General features: G+C 35.4%; 1 protein-coding gene and 1 long non-coding RNA gene across 4 annotated transcripts in view; both read right to left on the bottom strand.

The window, feature by feature from the left end:
* Window positions 1–23,376, bottom strand: part of LOC132367784 (uncharacterized) — a 1,019,157-nt gene that overhangs the window by 241,057 nt on the left and 754,724 nt on the right. The window lies entirely within an intron of this gene.
* On the bottom strand, window positions 17,047–19,648 carry TUSC1 (tumor suppressor candidate 1). Its single transcript, XM_059926373.1, has one exon. The coding sequence runs from the start codon at window positions 19,374–19,376 to the stop codon at window positions 18,762–18,764; it is 615 nt and encodes a 204-aa protein (XP_059782356.1). The 5' UTR covers window positions 19,377–19,648; the 3' UTR covers window positions 17,047–18,761.

The raw sequence follows: 23,376 nt of genomic DNA, 5'->3' as shown, positions 1-23,376 counted from the left end.
TTTTCAAAAAAGATATACGTCCTCCTATTTCATAGTCAATACTACTACGAAAACACATGATTGATAAAAAAAAATAAGAAAACTTATACTTATTAGTTTGTGATTATATATGGACAGCTCTATTTTGCTATCCCCCAAATCTTCTTAATGAAAGAAAATAATGCAGTAGAAGAAAGAGTGAAAAGTAATTCATTAAGGGGATGTAGGCTACTCCTCTCTAATAGTAATGGACAGGATTCAAATAGGGGGATATTTTCTGGCATCCTTTATTTCAACTAACAAAGCACAATTGAAACTTGTATTAAAAGTGGGGGAAAGGAAAGAGGGGACAAATATAATAGTTGTAATGTGATACAGATATGATTAGAAAGATCAGAATGCATCTTAGCTGTTCTGTTTGCTCAGACTCCAGAACAAAAATGAAATACCAGAAAAATGGACATATAAATGTTCTAAATTATAGAAGAAGTATTGTTTGCTTGTTTGTTTTTTCGATTTACACAAACTTGGGTCAAACTGTGTCTATTTTGAGACTGCCTAGGGAGTCAAATTGTCTTTTTCTCTGGAGTCCCTCAATATCATATGGTCACACATTGTATTTGCTAGAACTTCCCAAATAAATAATAAAACGTTGCCTTTATTCTAGGTCTCTTCTTTACACACAAAATGCCATTATTTCTGGGGGAAATGTCAAACTACTTTAAGAGGCTTTGAATCCATTACAATGGGTTAAATTGATGAAATTGAGAGAGTATTTAACATAGTCTGAAGCCTGACAAATATAATCTGGTTGAAATTAGGGGAGCAGCTTAAATAAAATGTATGAGGGAAATGTGAGATGGAGAAAGTAGATTTTAATATATAATAATAAATTCTGTTTAAGTAATAGAAGACTATGTGCTAATCTCAATCATGATCTAGCTGCAAAAGTCATAAACAGGATTTTAGAGAGCTACATTCAGGACTGCATAGAAAAGATAGTACACCATGATTAATCCAAGTTAATCCAGGAATAGAAGGGTGGTTCAACACTGATACGTATTTCAGCTTCTTAGCAAATTAAAGGAGAATATTGTATGATCATCTCAATCTTTGTGGATAAATGAAAAAATCCGATATCAAGTTATTATAAAACCTTCACAAAATATAAAATAGAGGGGGAAAAAAAAAAGGACTTGGAAAAAGTGTATCTTCCTAAAAGCAGACCTTTTAAAATCAAGAACATGATAAGGATGTACATTATCACTGCTTCCATTTAGAGTTCTGGAAGTCCTTGTTAGCACAGAGAAGAAAGGAGAATAAAATTATTAGAATTTTTAATAATATAATTATTCATAGATATTATTATTACTATATAAAATCATCAAAACAGTCTACAAAAAAGTTAGAGAAAATAAGAGAGTTTAACAATGTACTTGAATATATGGTCAGTATGCAATAAAATTCTGTATGCCAGAAAGAAACAAAGAAGGCAATCATCATCATCATCACCATTTTCATCATAATCATTATTTATCATTTATAATAGCTATCAAATGTAAAGTACTTAAGAAATGTTTAACAAAAGATACATAAAAGGTGTACAGAAAAAATATAAATTTTTATTGAAATATATTAAAGAAGATTCAAATAATTGGAGAGATATGCCATTCTCATGGACAATAAAACTTATGTATAGACTCAGTGTACTATAAATCAAAATTCTAATAGAGTTTTTTTCAGAACTTGACATGTTAAATCTGAAATTTATATGAAAAAACCAAATGACCCAAAAATAGCCACACACAAAAGATGCCATTTCTATAGAAATAAATATATGATGACAAAACAGAACAATTACTGCTTCCTAGAAGGATGCAGAAGTTGACTGGGAGGAGCCATGAAAGAACTTTCTGGCATGATGATGATGTTCTTCTATAAACTGATAGCCATTTGTGTGATACAACAGATGTATGCATATATTAAAATTCATGAAATGTTACACATAAGGTTTGTGCATTTCTCTATGCTTATTTTACCTAAACAAATATTGAACTCTAGTTCATAATATGTAAGCTGAAGTGTTGGTGTGTTGAGGAGTACTGATATCCTCAACTTACTCTGCAACAAAAATTAGATGAATTGATGGATGGATGGAGAGATAGAATGGAGAAATCTGTAACTGAGCAAATATTGTTTCTTTAAAGTTGAAGGTAAGTTTATGGATCACCAAGTAACCTTATATGACACTTATTCAAATTAATTGGTGCAACCACTTTGAAAACACAATAGAATCTTGTAAAATTGAAAAAAGACCTTGCAATTCCACTTTTTCCTAGAGGTACACCTGCACTAATTTTCAGTGTACAAGATACAGCATAGTTCCTAATAGCAAAACAATTGGAAACAACTCAAATAATCCTCAAAACAGGCTGAACAAAATTTTGTTGTATTTGCACAATGGGATTTTTTATAATCATAAAAAAAAAATGCAACATGTGGATACACTTTAGGAATATATTGATCAAAAATGCTGTTAACAGAAACTACATAAGCAAAAAAGCAAAATAAGAAATATATTTTAGGGATACTTTTATATATGATGAACGTGTATTTTTAAAAGAGAAAATGATAAATCCAAACTTTAAAATATCAGTTATCCCTGACCATGAGTCAGGAGCATGAGATAGTAAAGGACCACCTAGTTGATGAAGCTGTGTTTCTTTTATTTCAGTTCTTAAATTGGGTGATGAGTTCATAGGTATAAATTTTACTATTATGGCTCCTATCTTCTATAATAGTATATTAAATATATATTTTTTTAAGCATCAAATATTAGGAAATAAAATGCAAACTACATCTACCTACAATGAATTTGCATATTAATAATTAAAAAAGAAAAGCTCAACAAGAGAGATGAAAAAATTAAACATCTAGGAACCACCCCGTTCATGAAGAAACTTCCACATAGGTTGCTTTCCACATATGCCATTGCTGCCATTGCACACACGTTTAATACTTTGCACACGTGTTTAATATTCATGTTCTCAATTTACCTTACAACAACTGTGGCAATACTATTAATTTCCCTGTTTTACACATGAGAAGGTTTAGAGGTTAAGTGATTTACTCAAGGACATACAACTCAGTGGAGATGGCAGAACAGTAATTCAGGATTGCCTGACTCTAGAGCCCAAGATTTATCATGTTGTACCTAGACGTTGTCACTGATTTTCAGGAGTCAATTGCCTTATAGGTCTCCAAATTGAACACTTTATATATTTATTATAGAAACACATTTTAAGAAAGCCCTCAACAATAAAAGTCAGTAAAGTTACAAAGGGATTGTTCCACAACACATCTAAAGATTTTATCTAACTAATAAATAATAAAGAATGGATTTGTAACACTAATTAACCCAATCAAACAATATGAGCTATTGCCAAAAGATAATAAAATTAAGGTTTCTATGTTTTTAAAGTAGTATTTTTGATTATCCTTATATCCACTGATGTTTAAAGATTCATCAGTATCCTCAAAATAAGAACTCCCATACTACCTTAGGTTTCAACAGGTGGAGAATGACTGCCTTAGTACATAGGTTATAGTTCAGCCTGAAATTGTCACATAAAAATGGTACTACCCTGAGAATAAATTGCAATAATATCTGATAATCACAATTCAAGTACTAATCTTCATGTTTGTCTTTTGATATCAGATTTTCTGTAGCTCTGAGGAAATAAAATAGATGAGTTTATCTGGCCTTCTCTACATCTTTTATGGCAATGAAAAAATAAAATCTATGTTTGATTTCTATATAAATATTATTTCAGGGAAACAGCTGTTAACTTCTTTTATTTTAAACCTCAGCCTGCCTTTGTATGGATAATCTCTTGGCTATCCTCCAGATTTGCTCTAAGTACTGGTGACTCAACAAATAAAGAAAATGTGAGTGAAGTGACATGTATTCCAGCCTCCACAATTCACTCATAAACCCAACAGTGTTAAGAAGTGACATAAATTATCAAACATCTGGGTTGTAGATAATCTTCGAATCATTTAGAATCATGTAGATAGCAGCGGGTTTATTAGGAAAGAAAATGTAGCATGCGACCTTGAAAACAGGTTTAGATGGCTTCTCTTTATTGGAGTTAACTGCTTTATTCTTTTTGTAATAAGACAGGCCCATTCCTTCCATTGCAGCCAATGACCTTGCTTCACACTTTGTGAGAAAATAGAAAAAGAAGAAAGTAATGTCTTTAGAGTCCCTCAGATAAATCTGCTGCTCCACCTGTATCTCTTTATCCCCTATCCGCTTTCTTTCTTATGACAAAGAATGAAGTGTCCCTACTCTCTTCTAAGGCCAGTCTTTTCATTTATTCTCAGACTTCCATCCTCTTGTCCCTATCTCTTCTTTTGGAGGACACTGGTTCCCTATTCATATGCTCCAGGAATATCATCTTTCCCTTTCCACTGTATCATTCCTAGAATTAAAAAACGTAAAAATACAAGTTTCTCTTAATCCTGTATTGGCTTATTATCATTTCATTTTGTTGTTATTGCTATTCCTTTAAATAGGAAAGTCTTGAAAAACCTATTATTAATTGTGCATCTAGGATTCACTTTGTCAGCTCCCCATCTTTCTTTTAAACCACACCACTGAAACCACCCTAGTCAATGTCAGCCATGGCCTTGGTGGTGACACATCTCATGGCTGCTTCTGTGTTCTCTTCTTACTCAGCCTATTCATGGTATTTGGCACACTTGGTAATCCCCCATCCCTGTCACAGGCTCTTTGGCATCCACGAAGTATCATGCTCCTGGTTTTTGTTCTATTCCAAAAGCTGCTCCTTCTAAGTTTTCTTTACTGACTTCAGCATCTTCAGGTGAGATCCAAATATTTGGGAGTTCAGGCCACCTGTTTTTTCTATCTCTAATTACTCTCAGAAGATTTCTTCTATTCTTTATATATTGATGCCCAAATTTTCATATCCAGCCCTGATCCATTCCCTGAGATTTAAATTCTTGTATCCAAGAATTTATAACATATCTTTATGTCTGTTTCTAAAAAGGCATTATCTAGATTTCTCTCTTGGTCCCCAGATCAGTCAGACTGATGATTTAGAATGTAAAATGATATTCTATATTTCCAGCACTCAAAGTCAATGGCTTAGAATCACACTTAGAGCAAAATGCAAATTTCTTTTCAGAGTTTCCAAGGAAGTTCTGGCTCTCATTACCTCTCATTTCAACTACATTCTCCTTACTTCCCTCTGCTCACTTCAATTTTCTCTTTCAGACTTGACTAAGACCAGTAGGTAATGAATTAAAAGAAATTTTTTCATGTGTGATTCATTTTAATAGATTCTTCAGGTTTCCTTCTAAAATGCTAAAATGTTTTTCTCCATTTGTACTGCACAACTTTTTAATTGACCTCAAGCTATGTTTTGATTAAAGCAACCCTTGGATTTTTTGATCCCTCATAGTGTTGCTGAAAATTTTCACTACTGGTTTTTCAAATACTCTATGGCATTTGATGAAGAGGGCCCTTACTGCTGCTATTCATGTTACCATTATTTCAGAACAAAGATGCATATGTATAACAGGCCACATAACTAGGGTCATCAGTGGGATAACTAGATATAGGAGCAATAGATTTTTAAGGTGCTCTGATTTTCCTCACTTCACAGGGAGTCTGCTGCCTTTTTATTTTATTTCTTCAACATTCAGAAAACTTTAGAGGCTACCTTATAAAAAGTTCAGTTTCTAATAATGGATGATTCCAAATTTTTGTTTTAATTTGCCATAAGGCCAAGAAGACAATAGCTACATCTTCCTTTTCCTTTTGTAAGAAACTGATCTAAATGACTAATCAAGTACAGTAAACATTTTACTTTAGAATGATACCTATTCTTCCTCTATCTTGTTTTGTTTCTATTTGATTTTATTTGTAACTGCTGTGTTTAAATATATTTTGTGGGTAAGCTTTGGCAAAATCTTTTTGCAAGTAAGTGGGATATATAAATTTTTGATACATATAATAAACTGCAGTACGGTATTGAGCTGCTTACTTACCAGCAGCTCTCTTTAAATGGAGCTCCTGGTTTTAGTAGATGAGAAATTGAATACAAACCTAAGCTGTGTGATACAAAAATCATTGTAATCCAGTAATAGAAGATGATGTTCTCAAGGGGAAAAAAATAATCCCACTGTATTCTGTACTTATTAGACAGTACTATTCAAAGGAAATATAAGTCAAGCTACATGTGTGCTTTTAAATTTTCTTGAAGCCACATTAAGAAAGTAAAAGAAACAGATAAAATAATTTTATTAACATATTTTATTTACCCCAATATATCAGCTGTTATAATTCTAACATGTAATTAATATAAAAATTATTAGTGTAATATTTTAAGCTTTTTTGACTAAGCGTGTTAAATCCAGTGTGTATTTCACACTTACTTTATGCATCTCAAGTCAGACTACTCAAATACTCAACAGCAACCTCTGGCTATGGGCTACCATATTGGCCAGTGTATTAGACTCACATATCTGTAAGTGAATACCAATTTAAGACACTAGTACACTTATGAGGCTATTATAGGAACCAAATTCTAAATCACCATTATGTGGAATACACAGGAAGTTTAAGTAATATAAACAAGAGGAAAGATACATTCTTCACTTCCCCTGAACTCAACTTCAGTGATTCTATAACATAGCATTTTAGATATTTCCTTTCAAATAAACATGGTTTTGTGCTTTACCTCCTGCTGCAGCAACTTCAAAATGCTGCAAGTAAAAAGCTGCTAAAAACTACAAATTGCCACCTAAGAACCCCTGCCTACATGATGATAATTAGTCCTGTTTTTGAAGGACCACAAATTACTGCCAAACAATTAGATACATCTCTAGGAAAACTCATCTCGTTTCTTTCAAAATACTTTTTTGGAAGAATAAAAAAAGTAATCTGCTTCCATTCAGCTTGGGAATCTTCTTTTTCCTTTTTCAAAAGTAAAAAATAATTATTTATTCCCTATAATATTCCAGGTACTTATTAGGGATACAGGGTGAATAAGACACAATTCTTGCCTTTGAGAATTCACAATCAAATGAAACACACGATGTACGTTTATATAATGTCACTTTTCAAGATAAATATTCACTTACTTCAGTGAAAGCTTCTAAAAGCAAGCAAGACCTTATTTTTTAAACTATTTTATTGAGGTATGATGGACAAACACAAAGCTGTACATATTTAATGTATACAACTTGATGAGTTCAGAGATAAGTATATACCTGTGAAACTATCATCACAAGTTATGCCACAAACATATCCCTCATTTCTAAAAGTTTCCTACTGACATCTTTAGTTTTTTGTGTGATAAGAACACTTAACATAAGATCTACCCTTTTAGCAAAATTTTACATGTGCCATACAGTACTGTTAACTACAGGCAGTATGCTGTACAGTAAGATCTCTAGGATTTACTCATCTTGTATAACTGAAACCTTATACCCTTTGACTAATACCTCCCTGTTTCCCCCTCCTGGCAACTGGCGTTCCACTCACCGCTGCTATGAGTTTAACTCTTTTAGATTCCTCATATAACTGATACCATGTAGTATTTGTCCTTCTGTGTCTCGCTTATTTCACTTAGGATACTGTTCTCCAGGTTCATCCACGTTGCCACAAATGACAGGATTTCCTACTTTTATAACATTTTATATATATATATATAAAATATTAATATATATATATTAAACATTTTCTTTATCCATTCAGTCATCAATGGACATTTAGGTTGCTTCCATGTCTAAGCTATTGGGAATAATGTTGCAATGAACATGGGAGTTCAGATATGTCTTTGACATCATGATTTCAATTTCTTTGCATATATATACAAAGTGGGATTGCTGAATCATATGGTAGTTCTATAGTTAATTTTTTGAGGAACCTCCATACTATTTTCCATAGTGGCTGCACCAATTTGTATTCCCACCAATAGTATACAAGGGTTTCCTATTTTCCACATCCTCCTCAACACTTATCTTTTTTTTTTTTTTTTTTTTTAATTCTTTTTAGGTAATAGCCATCCTAGCAGATATGAGGTGATATCTCATTGTGGTTTTGATTTGCATTTCTCTGATGAATAGAGATGTTGAGCATCTTTTCATATACCTATTGGTCACTTGTAGGTCTTCTTTAGAGAAATGTCTATTCAAGTTCTTTGCCCATTTTTTAATCAAATCATTTCCTTCCTTCCTTCCTTTCCTTCCTTCCTTCCTTCTTTCATTCCTTCCTCCCTCCCTCCCTTCCTGTCTCCCTTCCCTTCCTTCTTGCTTGCTATTGAGTTGTAGGATTTCCTTATATATTTTGGATATTAGCCCTTTATCAGATATATGGTTTGCAAATATTTTCACCCATTCCACAGGTTGCTTTTTCATTTTGTTGATGGTTTCCTTTGATATGCAGAAGCTTTTTAATCTGATGTAATCTTACTTGTCTATTTTTGCTTTTGTCACCTGTGCTTTTAGTGTCATATCCAAGAAATCATTGCCAAGGCCCATGTTAAGAAGCTTTCTTTTCTATATTTTCATCTAGGAGTTTTAAGGTTTCAGGTCTTATGTTTAAGTCTTTAAACCATTTTGAGTTAATTTTTGTATATGGTTTAAGAGTTCAATTTCATTCTTTCGCACATGGCTATCCAGCTTTCCCAGCACCTTTTACTGAAGATACTATCCTTCCACATTGTGTGGAATATTCATTTTTAAATTGTATCTAAAATTAAATGAGTTGGTGGGAATTTATACAGATCAGGGGAATTAAAATGGGAAGAGAGCTTTATGCATGAAAACTAGAAAGGCTCAGTAATAGTGACTCAAAACCACCTGCTCATACCACTATGCTATTACCTCTCTTAGTGTAAACCTTTTTTCATCTTGCCCTCCCAATTAATATAAACCAAAAACTGAAAAATAAATTTTGTTAAACAAAAAAATGATAAATTATTTTGGATTGAAAAAAGATATTTATTATTTACCTCCCTTCAATTCTTTGCAAGCCTTCCAAGGTAGGGACTGAGGACAGTGCCTGTCACAGAGCAGGTACTCAACATACATTTCAAAAGTGAATGATTGTTAGTTTCATTAATACAAGAATGGATTATTTTAAAATTTCTCACCTTGTATATATGTTTGAGACCTGATCTTCAGAATGCAAAGTACAAACTAGTAGGTGGATTATGCTGTTTCTTTCCCTGTTTAAGATAGCAGGGAGAACATATCAATGTTCAAAATTATGTGTCATTGGCTTTATGCCCTATCAATATCCATGTAGACCAACAGAGCAAATAATCCTCATCATGAAGGACTTTCAAGTGGTACAAAAAATGATAATAAAAATAGTTCACATAAACATTGCATGATAGAAGCAGTAAGATATGCAGGGCTGGTGGGGTTAGAAGTAATTGAATTTAGGTTTCTTTGGTGAATGTTGTGTACATACATTGAAACAGTATATCCACAATTTTATAACGTGTAACACTCAGGGTATTATTTTAATCTCTTATGACAAACGTTTTAGATTAATTGCTTTGATCATTTTGAGACAGAACCAGTTATTTTTAAGCAATATGATAAGGCTTATTCCTTGTATCATTTAAAAACAAATTTTAATAAAAGTTATCTTAAATATTGTTGCTGTTAGCTTTAGCAAATCCTTTCCATTTGTATCAGGTTTTAGATTTTCAATGCACTTTCATGTACACTCATCTCTTTTGATTTTCTCAACAATTCTGAATTGATGTTACTATGCTATAAGTAAAGATACTGAATCCAATTGATTCTTCTGACTGCAGATTAAAGAAAGGAAATCCCGAGAGACTGCCATAGAAATCCATTCTTCCCTTCCTGTATAAATGTACCTCATTCTTTGCCTTTATCAACATCCTCCTCTGATCAACATGCTGCAGATACAGAGACAGTTTGCCATCTCTGCACAAAGGACCCAAGAACTGTTTCTCATCAACTTCACAATCCTGATGTTAAGCCTGATAAACAAAGAGAGGGCACTGTTTTCCTTACATTTCTTATTAATATTTTATATTTCTTTCCCAACACTAGTCCTGATTGTCAAGTCTCCACTTGGTCCCTCCCTTCCACCCCACGCACACTGCCAAGACTCCAAAATTATGAAATTTTCAAATTTGCACATGCATGATCTAATTAATTATACTTATCCTAATAGGATTAATTCAAGATATACAACATGTAGAAAGAAATCATCAGAATTCAGTTACCAGTAAGACTGCTTAGTGAAATCCAACTTTAGAAATAAAAAGTTCTCTTGTGCATCTTGAGGTTATCTTTCAGGGTTTTCTCTTGCATGTTTTTTCTCCCAATGGCCAATATGATTTCTACACTTGTAGTGTGTTTCTTGATATCCAGAATCACCTGGGCTCTCAGAACCATTCAGCCATCCTTTTATTTATCTCCCAATTAACCACACTTTAAATATCTTTCATCAGTGTTTGAAACTTTTCTCCACTTTTAGAACAGAAAATCAGCTAACTTAATTCAACAAATGATTTTACTGTTTCATTGAAAAGACATGACCTCACTCAATCTACCTGTCTCCAACCTCATTCTTTCTCTATATTATCACCTGCTCTTTTCTCCTTACCTCCTCTTCAATAAGAATTTAATCTATTCCTTTACCAGACTGTTCTAATCATCTGTGCATTTGAGTTAATCCATTCATGAGAACATGTTACCTCTTTATATCTTCTTCCATTGGGCTGTTCATCTCACTTTCCATTATTCGCATCTCTCCTGAAACATACTCAAATTCATTCCATACACAGAATACAAATAATAATACCCTCAGCAACTTTTCCAACTCTGTTCTTCTCTTTAAGATACTTATTTAAAAATATTCATTGCCAAATTCCTTGTAACTGCTCAACAATTTATAATCTAAGAGTTTGCTCCCCAAATCTAATGACTTAATAGAACCATTAATTGTTGATCACAAGTTTACTTGTCAGTGGTTTTGTTGACCTGGGCCTGGCTGAGTTGACCTATACAGGGCTTGTGCGTATCTGTGTGATTAGCTGACTGACTGGTAACTGGCTGGTTGAAGATAGTTGGCTGGCCGTTGGCTGGGGTAACAGGAGTGATCAGTTTACACTCATTCCACCCAGCATGCTAGCTTAACGTTGTTCATGTGGTGACAACAAGATTCTAAGAAAGTATAGCAGTGTTCATGGTCTATTGAGTCCTATACACAAAGACATTGTCAGTTCAGTTGCATTCCATTGGCCAAAGCAAGGAGCAACAAGAAGCTCCATCTGTTCATAGGTAGAGTTGTAAAATTACTTTATAATGGCTATGGATATAGGGATGAATGGACAATTAGACCATTTTTTATTTGGACTCTATCACATCTTGCTTAACTTGTTTGTAGTATTAAACAGTTCATTCTTTCATCAAATCTATCTTCCCTGGGTTTCAGGAATTACAATCTCTTAGATTTCCCCTTACATTTCTAGCCTACTCTTTTGAGTCTCCTTTGTTGGCCTTTGTTAGTTCTTTGAATATACGCTTTTCTCTAAGTTTATTCTTTGGTCTTTATCTCTTATAGCTGTAGATGTTTCCCCCATAATTGTATCATCTTTATCTACTGCCTTGTAACAAGCTCTGCTTTCAGAGGAAACAAATCAAGAAACATACTCTTCCCCAACAACTGATCGTGTTCAAACACTGTTACCACTTAATTGTACCATTCCTCTAATTTCTTTACTGGTATTCCTACCTCCAGTTTCCCCTTTCCTCTAATTATCTGCTGCCTGTGTAATCTTTCTTAAAACTACACCTGATCATAATATGAGCTACTCTACAATTCTAAATCAATCACCTGCTCAAAGAAATTTGATTTTTCTCCATTGAACGATTAAATTCTCATTTGGAGTTTAAGGTCTTTCACTATTTGACCACAGTCTGCTTTACTCAATCCTCTATACCCTTCACTGCAGTCATATTACAGTCTTTTTTATTCCTAGAGCATTCCCTATACATTTCTATTCACATCCCTTTGCTCATGTTCCCTTAGTCTTAAATAATCATCCCATGAGACCCATCTACTTGATCACCTATGTGTCTTTTAAGAATTAGCTCTAATAACATTTCATGTGAATCCTGTTCTTCCTACTTTGGGTCGTTAATACTTTCTCCCTGATTTCCTATTTTACATTATATGTCTGCATCTTTGCATTGGATGTTAAACACTTCAAAGGAAGAAATGATTTCATAGATTGTATTACTAATGGTCAAAGATTTTATACATGAGTTATTAAAAAATAAATATCTGTTGAATGATATTGAATCACTGAGGATACAATTTTTAAAAACCCTGTAACCAGTAATATATACCTAGTATCTAATTGTAAAACCTAATTTTCATGTGTACGTTTTGAGTTAGTTAAATCAAGAAAGCATCAAACTAGATTAACTGAAGATCAGATTTTGAGATATATCATTTTGCTCCATGGAATCTTCAAGATGCATTAAATTAAATACAATAAAAGTAAAAGTATGCAAATCAATATCAATATCAGTAGTCACTGTTCATTTATTGAATCAACCTGGGTCCCCACAGGAAAAAAATGGCACACTGAAGGTGAGTAATTCTTAAATGGTTCAATAAAGGGCTGTTTGCAAAAATTGGGTATGGTTTAGGGAAACCAAAGGATATGGAGCAGTACTCTGAAGGTAGTAATACCTACTACGGAAAACTTCACCACCCCTTGGGCAGAAGTGGTGAGAGGCTAGAGACCTTACCAGAACCTGGAGAAAGAGAGCTCTGAGAGAAGGCAGACTTATAGGAGCTGTGACCCTTGATAGGCGGGATGCAGTTAAACTGTAGCAACCCCATACCCAACCCTACTTCCTGCTTCTGCCCTTGCTAGTATTTCCATGGCCAAATCCAGCCAGAAACCAATCTTGCCCTGAAACCCAAGGACCAAGGGAGGCCAGTAATGTGGTAAAAAAGAGAGTAAGGTGGAGAAGAATAGAGAGTGGATCTGGAAGGCAAATGTTTGATATCTGGGAGTTATTTTTGGACATTTTGTTTTTATTTTATGCTACTGAATCTTGGTATCAGAAGAATAATTCATGGAATTTATTTCATCATGAAATATATTGCTTAATAAAAATGTGGAAATTTCTTTTTGGCTAAAGGAAGTCTTCAGCCCCAATTATTTCGCATTTTTGTTAAGAAACTTAACATCTGCATCAATAATATGGGGAAAAAAAACACTGTTGAAGGAGAGGATTCAGAAACCTTTTGATTATAGCTTTCTGTTTGAGTACATAATCAACTTCACAGTCAGGTATTTTCAGGTCTTAGAATTATTAGTAGTGCTAATGTGCCTCAATAAAAGTGATTTTATTCTTCTCAGAAAAGGTTGTGAAGCACACAGATTCATTAATATAACTTTGGGGATTTGTAGGTTAATTTGGTAGCCTCCTTATACTTGATAGATACACACCTGCCCTGATTTCTCACTTGAAATGTATAAAATGCCAAGCAAAAAGATACGCACTGAAAAATTCTGATGAATTAATCCTAAACTTTAAAAAGTAGTTGTGAAGATAAAAAAAAATGTCAAAAATCTAAAATAATTTTAATAGCTAATTCTTTTTGTCCCCAAAACCAAGGAACATGAAAAATTATCTTTCAAAAACAGTAATTTTCTTACTTTGGTAGTATTGTATTTTAAAGCATAAAATATAAGTTTAGTTATAATATCTAATTTAAGTCTCATAACAAACCTAGCTATGATGCATATTTGGATACATTCTATTACTCAATTTTCCTATTTAAGAAAAATTCCATGTTAAAAAGATTACGTAATATTCTTGAGGTCCAAAACTAATCAATGACAAACCCTGCAAATGAGCTTTTGACTCCCAGTGTAGTATTCTTTAGACTCTATCAGGATCTATAAATATTTTTGAGCACATAACAAAATGCGTATATCATTTACTATACTAAGAACACTTTAGAACACACACAGAAAGAATAAATTTTAAAAGCATGAGGTAAAAATAAATGTAAATAGAAGACCTGAGATTTTTAACCTGCTCTCAACATACCTGCATACCCTACTCTAAAAATTATTGGTCAATAGTACATACACCAATTTATCCTCTGCATTAAAATAAATTTGCATTCCTTAGTGTTTACCTCATGCAAAATGAAACAAAGGTCCTTAGATAACCTATGCCCAAAATTATGAATGAAGAAAAAGGAAAAACTGTGAAAGGCATTTTTGAGGCAAAAAATTTTAAGATTTGATAACCATTTAGATATAAGGAGCATTGGAAAAGATATTCAGAATGATTTATAATTTTTTTCCTATAGCCATTAGGCAAATGCTGATTATTTGAGTTATGGAATGTAAGAGATAGGACATCTAAGTTTACTTTTGTATTACTATTAATTTGAAAATCTTTCCATAGTTTATTGGCTATCCAGTTTTTCTCTAATATAAAGGATCTGTAAGTTCTTTTGCCTTTTTCTGCATTGGGATGATTGCCCTTGTTTGATTTATAAGAGTTCTCGATAGATATAGATATTAACGTTTTGTCCGTTTTATGTTCTTTGTGTCTGGCCTCTTTTCCTCAACATTTTGTTCGGGAGACACCCATATTTTCATGTGTCATCATAGCGTTCATTCTTACTGTTGTATAGTATTCCATTTTTACTCCTACTAAGAGAATTTCCTAACTCAAAGTGGGTTAAACAATAAGGAAATGTATCTCCTAAGATAACTGGAAGTCCAGATGTAGGACAGACTCTGGGTGTGATAACCAGAGCTGCAATGATATTATTAAGATATAAGTTTTCTTTCATCTCTCTGAACTGCTATTCTTATGATCACAGGATAGCTGCCAGGGTCAATGGGCCATGTGATAAGGTTTTACCAGCAGAATGTGACCAGGGGAATTTATATCACTTTCACACTTGGCCAAGCCTTTCTTTTCCTTTCCCATATGCTGAAACCTGGACCTGCAAGTAACCTATTTCTACCACACAGATGAAACAATGACCTTGGGCAAGGTAGACAAACATGATAAAAAGAATCTGAGACCCTGAATGACCATGTGGAGCATAGCTTCCTGACATCCTGAAGCACCTGAATCAGGAAGTTTATGTACCAGATTTAAAAATCTTGTTTTTAATAGTCACTGAATTGTTGGGTTTCTTGGTTATTAGCAACAGAGTCTTCACCATAACTTAAGTCAGACCCATTAAGTTTAAAAATACAATGGAGGTTTTAAGTTTAAAATGAATCAAAAATAAAGTGAGGATACCTGGAAAAATGAAAGGCCATGGAAGATTTTTATCAGTCCCAAGTATGAGGTCTGTGGTAGATTGTTGTTCAAGTTCCTCTCTCCAAGAACTCAGTTTTTAGAGTAGAATGCCTATCACTCAGACAAGAATTAAGCACCAACAAACTCACTGCTGTCCTTTCTCAAATTTTCTCTAAAGTCTTTCTCAAATTTTCTCTAAAGTCTAATAAATTAACATGAATAATGCAAAGACTATACTGACAAGTCGACTCTGCATATGAATTTTTTAATAAGCAAAATCCCCTATGGATTAAACACAACATAGTTTAATTCAAATCATTAAGAGATGCTAATCTTAGTTTAAGCTTTAAAATCTGAAATTTGAGCACGATAACCTCATAAAGTCAGACGTGGGTATTATCGGTTTTCCTTGGTTCGTATTTCCATTGCACAAATAGATTTATATAGTGTCTATATCAGATAGGTAAAATATATATCAGGAAAGCAAGTTTATAGTAGAAAAATTAGAACTTATAATTGATCAATTAATCACTGAACAGAAATATTAATAAGTTTTTTCATTCACTCATGAAGATTTTATGACAAATTCTCAGTGAAAATCTGTTCCTTTAATCAAAATAGAAAATGGTATTTTGGCACTGGGATCAAAATCATGTTGCTAACAATTATTTAGTATATACTGATGGTTTAATTTATTGAATAATTTGGTATTAGTTTCATCATGGCAGTACTCATAAATTGGCAAATCTATGTCTAAGACTAAACAATACAAAGAATATTTTCAAGTATTCTTCAAATATTCATTATGTTCAAGAAGTATAGCAAGGACAGCTTGTTCTATGATCTACAAAATACCCCATTTTATACTGCTTTGATTTACATCCTAATTTTTACAGATAAAAACATAAAGATGGTATACGTTTGTGAGTAGCAGCAATAAAGATTGCTGATTAAAAAAATGCCAACCCTCCTCACTGAATTTGCTTGCTAATATGACACATATTTTTGTTGCTCATTTCTATTATAAGCCCTCTTTTCATTGCACAACAAATCTGAAGTTATGAAAATGTCACTGTAACAAAGTATGATAATCTGCAGTTTTAGGTTATTTTAGATCAAACTAGAGCCTAGACAAAACTTTTCTAAAATCAACTTTACCCATTTCTTAAACAGGTACATATTTTGATATAACAAAACATCTTTTATATTACTACATGATACTTCTCATCAGGTATCATTGGGGAAATTCAACAAAGTTGAGCCTTAACCCATTTATAGGGGCATTTGGGTTTCAGAATTTTTAAGACTTTTCAGGAATTATGCTCAAAAAAATTCCTCATTTGTGTGTGTGCCTTATTACAAAAGTTTTCTTCACCATACTTATACATGATTTTAAAACAAAGGGTGTTTAAAACTAGTTAAACTTAATATTTTGCTTAGTTCTTGAATCGCCAGTTGCCACAATCAGGAAATATTTTAAACTTTTTGTATTATTCCCTTATTATAAAGGCTTTATCTCCCCTGTTTGTTTAAAAGGAGAGAAAAATGTCAACACATTCGAAATATACATATCTGCTAATACCCATAAAGTCATAGAGGAACAAAATACAGAAGGAAAGTAAAGTGACAGTAAAATATACACTTGAAATTTCACAATTTGGATTATAATTCTTACTGATAGATCTCATTTTGAAGCAGGTATTCTGCAGATAGCATTTCAATAAAATTTTTATAACATTTTAAGGTAGATGGTATGTTCATTTTAATGGTGAGAAAACTAAGGCTTAGAGATTAACTAATTTACATCCAAAGTAGAAGTAGGGCCAATATGCTTTTTTCCATTCTTCAATTCCTACTGCCTCCTAAAAATGTTTTAATTCTTTCACTATTAGAAAACGACGTAAAGGGGATAGAAATACTTTTCATATACCTACTTATTCTCACCAAGTTTCTTCTCATATTTCTTGGTCATAGGGGAAGATTTTAATGTTCAAAACTATCAATTACTTTTAAGCAAAATACACAAAGTGTCTTCAATACCCAGGATTAGAAAAAATCTCAACACTACTTTCTTTGGCAACTTGTTTTATAATATATACTATGAAATTTCTGGAATATTCCACAAATAAAACAAACATTCTAACTCATGATTTTTTTCTAGCGGTAACAGAAACTCTTCCATTTTTTTCTGCCTCCTTAAACTGAAGTGTTCTCCACCACTTAAACACCCTTTTACACCTATGATTTTTACCAGGTACAATGGTATCCTCTTCATTACTAGGCAAAGGTGTTATTCATTAACAAAGTACAATCAACTGATTTTAGAATATTTAAGATAATCACATTTTTTTTTTTCCTGGACTGAAATTACAACTGAGACTTAAATCACTTTGTTTTGGGACTTCTGATATACATATAATTCATAATTTCTTAAAAATTCTTAAACATTAGCAATATTAGGCAAAGTAGCTGTCTGCTATGCTGTCAAGTCTAAAACGTATAAAAAATATAAAATGTTTAGACTGTCTAATCTTTAGATTATTTTAAAAGATCACTGTTTCATAAAGCGAAAAGAAAATTAGTTTACAAAGGCTAATCAAGTTGATATTAAAAATAGGTATAATATATACATACATGTATATTTCTTAAAAAAACGTGGAAACATTTCACACACTTTAAATAACAGTCGTGGGATAGCTTTAGGTTATTTTCAGTGCACCAAATTTATTTGCCGATCAAAGAATTACTATAGGCAGATAGTTTAAAAATTCCCAGGGCTGGGGGAGGGGAGCAGAGTGGGGTAAACAAATCAGTATATACTAGATGTATAAGGACCAGAGCCAGGGCAGACATGAGTTTCTAAATTATATATATCACCTTTTTCATAAAAGGGTGGTACTTCATAGGCTATCCAAGTAACACCGACTTATAAAAACAAACCAAATACTTAGAATGTTGGCCACATAAGAGAGAGCGGCTGGAGGCTTTGGGAGACTGAAGAATGAACAAACTCAACCAATTCAAAATGTATTATTCATCCCTCAAAGAACCAAAACAGAGGGAAAAAATACCACAGGTCCTCACAACACTCAGAAAAGTTCAGGCATTAGGACGTGTTGACTGGCACCCATTTCTTGCTGTTTTAAAACCCGCCCCTCCGTTGCCTGGCCTCTCTCTACGGAAACGAGCAGCGGCCAGAGAAAGTTGCTTTGTACACGTAGGGACTCAGATGGCCCAGCGCCCTTCTCAGCCTCTGCCGCCCGAACGCGACGCGCCCCCGGAAGTGACCGGGCCGGGCAGGAGGCGGGAGCGCGCGGCTCAGGCGCGCGCTAGCTGGGGGCAACCGTGAACGGAGGAGGAGGGGCCCGCGCGAAGCCCCGCCTCCCCCGGGCTGCGGCCTCCGGCTACAGCCAGGGTTCCGAGGGCTCGGGCTCCGGCTCCGGGGTTCGCTGAACTGAGTCGGGTCTGCGTGGACAGGGCTCCTCCTTGTCCCCACGCGGGCGCGGCCCCCGCTGTTCGACGTGCAACTGCATCAGGGCCCGGCGGTACATGGCCTCCAGCTTCTCAAGCCGGGCTCTCAGGGCCCTGGGGCTGCCCTGCTCGTCCTCGGGGCCGCCGCCCCTAGCCCTCCTGTTCGTGCTGGCCTCCTCGGGGCCCGGGGTCGCCCTCGCCGCCTCCGCGTACGCCCCGTCATCACCCTCGCCGGGGAGCCGCAAGGCCTGACGGAAGAGGCTGCGGTTCTCGCGCTTCAGCCGCCGGTTCTCGAGCCGCAGTCGGGCGTTCTCCTCACGCAGCCGCGCGTTCTGTCGGTCCCGCTCGTCCCGCGCGCGGATGGCCTCTAGGTGGCTCGCTGCCAAGTCGGCGAACCGCTCCTCCAGCTGCTGTCGGGCGCCGCCCGCGCGGCCTCGCCAGCCCCCGCTGCCGCCACCCCCACGAACGCGGCCCGGGCGGCCCTGCCCGCGGCTGTCCCCTCCGCCGCAGCTCCCGCGCCTGGTGGCGCCACCACGCATGCGCCACATCGTCCCAACCGCGTCGCCAGCCCCTTGGGCCGAGGGGCCGCGCGCCCAGGCGCCAGCGAGTTCGGGGCCCGGCAGGGCAGTCGGGGCAACAGCGCAGGAGGAGAGGAGGTGGCGGGCGGCGGCTGCTGGCTTGGGGCCAGAGGAGGCCGGGAGTTTGCCCGGTTTGAGGCGTGTCTTGTCTCCTCGGGTGGAGCTGCCCCCCTGGGCCTGCGATCTCCAGGCCGGCTCACACAGAATGCCCCTGGGGAGCGCCCTGCGGCTCAGCCCTTCGGCAGCGCGGGGAAAAGCGTGTATCCTCGGCCGGGCTCTGCCAGGGCTCTTCGGCGCGGGCCAGGGCACTGCAGGAACCAGCCGGCCTCGCCCTGTCTCCAGCGCAACCACCAGTTACCTTGCCTTTTACAGGGCAATCTCAAAGCAAATAATAATACAATGAGAAGTTCTGGGACAGCTTTATGGGGCACGTTGAAAAGCTATAACGGGTTTATTTAGAACCCAGCAGTTTAACCCACCTCTAAGCTTAAGGAAACATTCAACAGAGTGGAGCTGAGCACCTGTCATGAGGCCCTCAAGTGGGAACGGGTAGCTCTCAAAAGAATATAGGCATTTCCCAGTTTGTGGACAGCCAGGGTTCCACTTGGCAAATTGTTTGCAAGTCTATAGAAACAAGCTTATACGTACTTGATGTGCTCAGGTCTGTTAACAAAACCTATGAAACTCAAAATGTGTCTCACACGTTCAAGAAACTTTACTCAGTAAATTCCAAAATTTCTGGGTGGATACAGCTCATTGAATGAATCATACTCTTTGTTTCTAAGGGACTCAACTTACACAATAATTGGATAATTGCAAAGTAAATTAAGGATAAGACTGATGCCAGAATCTCATGGGAGAGAGAGGTGTTAGCCAGAATCTATATTTTCAACAAGGTCCCAGGTAATTCTTAGGTTAACTGAAGACTTCAAACCACCGGAACAAGTAAAGGAACTAGAAGAGCATTTAAGAAACCTGGTTCACAGTTGGGGTTTTCCTTGAACAGTACAAATAAAGGTAAGTAACTAGGGGAAAAGACAGAATTATTCAACTTTTATCCTAAAACACCACAAACACAATCTCTCAATTGTCATTATCATTTCATGAAATCAAAAAGTAGGATATATAACTTCAGAATTTTAAGAAATATAAATTTAGTTTTATGAAAGAAAAGACCATATCATTCTTAATTTCCATTAAAAGTAGATGGTGAAAACTTTGTTGCAGACATACACCAACTTTTCTATGTATTATTGAACAAAAAAATAAGTTTTTTCCCATAGTGTGTATAGAGACTGCAAGAAAAAATGCTGGTGTGTAAGGAAAGGTGATTAGTTCCCGATTTTAGACAAGAGCTTTAGGGAGCCCTGAGATAAGAAGATAGATATGCCACACAAGTTAGAGAAACTGCATAAGAAAGATTCAGTCACCCCTTGGGTGTTATGAATTGAGTACTAGTGTCTTTTATTTTTTGTTGGCTTCACTCTTCTTACCCTTACATTAGTAAATCTACTAGTATTCTCTTTTTACAATTTATCAGATTAAAGCTGCTTTGTTTCCTTTGTAGAATATCTCGTAAATTTTTGTACCTAACCACTGTAATGAACTATACTGAGTTTCCTAAAGAACACTGACACTGGTTATATAAGGCCTCCATGTCCTACTCTCTACCCCTGATCCAACCCCAAAGTGCTCTCTTTTGCCTTGATAAATTAATGAAGTAATATAAAATATCATGAAAAGCAGGTAAAACTCATTAAGCAGAAGAAGATCCAGTAAAATTGTCAGCTTGTTTTATGTATTTTACAGTAACTAATCTGATTATATGTATATACTCCCAAAAGACAGAATCCACTAATTCTGCCACTCTGCAGGCACGTGGCATATATAACTATTTTTATTTTACTAAAAGAAAGGAAGGAGGGGAAGAAAGAAAAGGGCAAAAAGAAAGAAAAAAAAAAAAAAAACCAGGGTGGGGAGAGAAAATTGATCCAGCAAAAATTATCAATCACAGTCATGAAGGTTATCTGTGCAAAGCAATGAACATTCACCTTAGGGTTAATGGAGATTCCACCCATCTTCCCAAATAGGAGGTAGAGACAATGGATGTAATCTCTAAATTGAAAGATGATTTGGAATAGAGTTACTAAAATGATCACTGCCCAAATTATTCCTTGTATTTAAATATATTTAAATTCACTTAGAATACTGTCAAGAATTATATACCTGAAGATGAACATTACAGCATTTCTAAATATAGTAGGACAAAAGTTAGTAAAAATGGTTCTACCAACTATTTGTTAGTAGACTACATATGAAAATATTATTGCACAAATAATATAACATATATATGAAAGTAAAATGAAGAAATCTTAGAGAAAAAATCATGGAAATGATAAAATTTAAAAGCAACTATCCTTCAAAGAAGAGAATATAGAAAAACATAAGCTCTTAATTAGAAAATATACATAAAATAAACACTTGTGCTTTCTTTGAAAGAAAATGGGAGCTTGTAAGCAGTAAAATTACTTGCTTACTAAAGAGAAAAAAGGCTCAAAGGACACAGATTGCTTTTTTCTGACATTGTAATTATTGTTCTTTAAGCTACTCCTACTCAAGAAAAAGAGGTAAGAATTCTCCTATAATAAATGTGACAGTTTTATAAATAAAAATAAAAACTCCAACGGACTATGTGCTCTTCATGTTTAGAAAACTCTAATGCCAAAGATTATTCCTTGACTAAGGTTATAAAATTTGTAGTAAAAGAGCAGAAAAAGTGGAAGTAGGTAATTTAGAGTACTTGATTTTGCTATTTCCCTGAAACAGCAACTTTTTAGTTTTTGGGGGACTAAAAAGGGGACTTTTTATAAGTATTATTATCAATTTTTTTCTCTCTCCACACCCTCACTGCCCATTCTCTAACTATTCAACAACTTGTATTTCATTTTACGTAAGAGAAAAAAGATGAATAGATGAGGTGACAGTCATTGTGCTTCTTAATATAATGCCTCACACCAACATTTTTGTAAATACTGGAGTTAAGAAAAGCTGTCAGCAAACTGGAGTGGCACTGTTTTTTTCGCCTTACACTTCCACTTTAGTACTTCTCAAAACCAACTTTGAATGACAGCTGAGTTCATTGCCCCCTTTCTCCCATCCTCCAAACAAGTTTTCTTTATTTTTATTTTTTTCCGCATATACACTCTCTGGTATATATTTCTAAGTGCTGGCTTGAGAAAGAGGCCCTATTACATACATAGTTTCCTGTATCCCCAGTTGATTTCTAAGATTCTTTTATTGTCATACTTATTTGACTCTCATTTCTCCATTTTGAACCACATTTCTTATCAAATGAATCATATGTTAAGGTAATTTATGGCACACTCACATTGGGACAAGTCATCCTATATCAAATGCCTCTGTTGCCTCTCTCCTTAAAACATCCTATAATATATCATCAAATGAACTTGGTTAACAACTTTGACCAAGGTCGGTTGTATAATTATGTTGAACTCCTTAGTCTGGCAGGATGCCCTGGGTGTTTCTGTGCTTACCTTCCATTATTCCTCTGCTGCTGTATTCATGCTGCTACCGAGAGTCTTTTGTCCTGGAGTTTGGGTGTAATGCATGGTCTGTGGACTGAATTGTACCCCCTCCAAAATTCATATGTCAAAGCCCTAATTGCTAATGTGATGGTATTTGGAGATGGGGCTTTTGGGAAGTAATTAGGTTTAGAGGAGGTCATGAGGGTGAGACTCTCTTCTGATGGAATTAGTGCCCATAAAAGAAAGGACATCAGAAAGCTTCCTTCCCCTCTCTCTTTCCACCTTGTGAGTACACAGTCGAAAGTTGGCCATCTGCAAGCCAGGAAGAGAGCCCTCACTGGGGAGCTGAGTCAACTGGCACCTTGTTCTTGGACTTTCCAGCCTCTGAACTATGGAACTATGAGAAATAAATCCTTGTTGTTCAT

The sequence above is a fragment of the Balaenoptera ricei genome, chromosome 6, assembly GCF_028023285.1.
Source record: "Balaenoptera ricei isolate mBalRic1 chromosome 6, mBalRic1.hap2, whole genome shotgun sequence".
NCBI classification, from domain to species: Eukaryota; Metazoa; Chordata; class Mammalia; order Artiodactyla; family Balaenopteridae; genus Balaenoptera; species Balaenoptera ricei.
The sequence above is the reverse complement of the archived record's forward strand: the minus strand, read 5'-3'. Positions and strand labels throughout refer to the sequence as shown.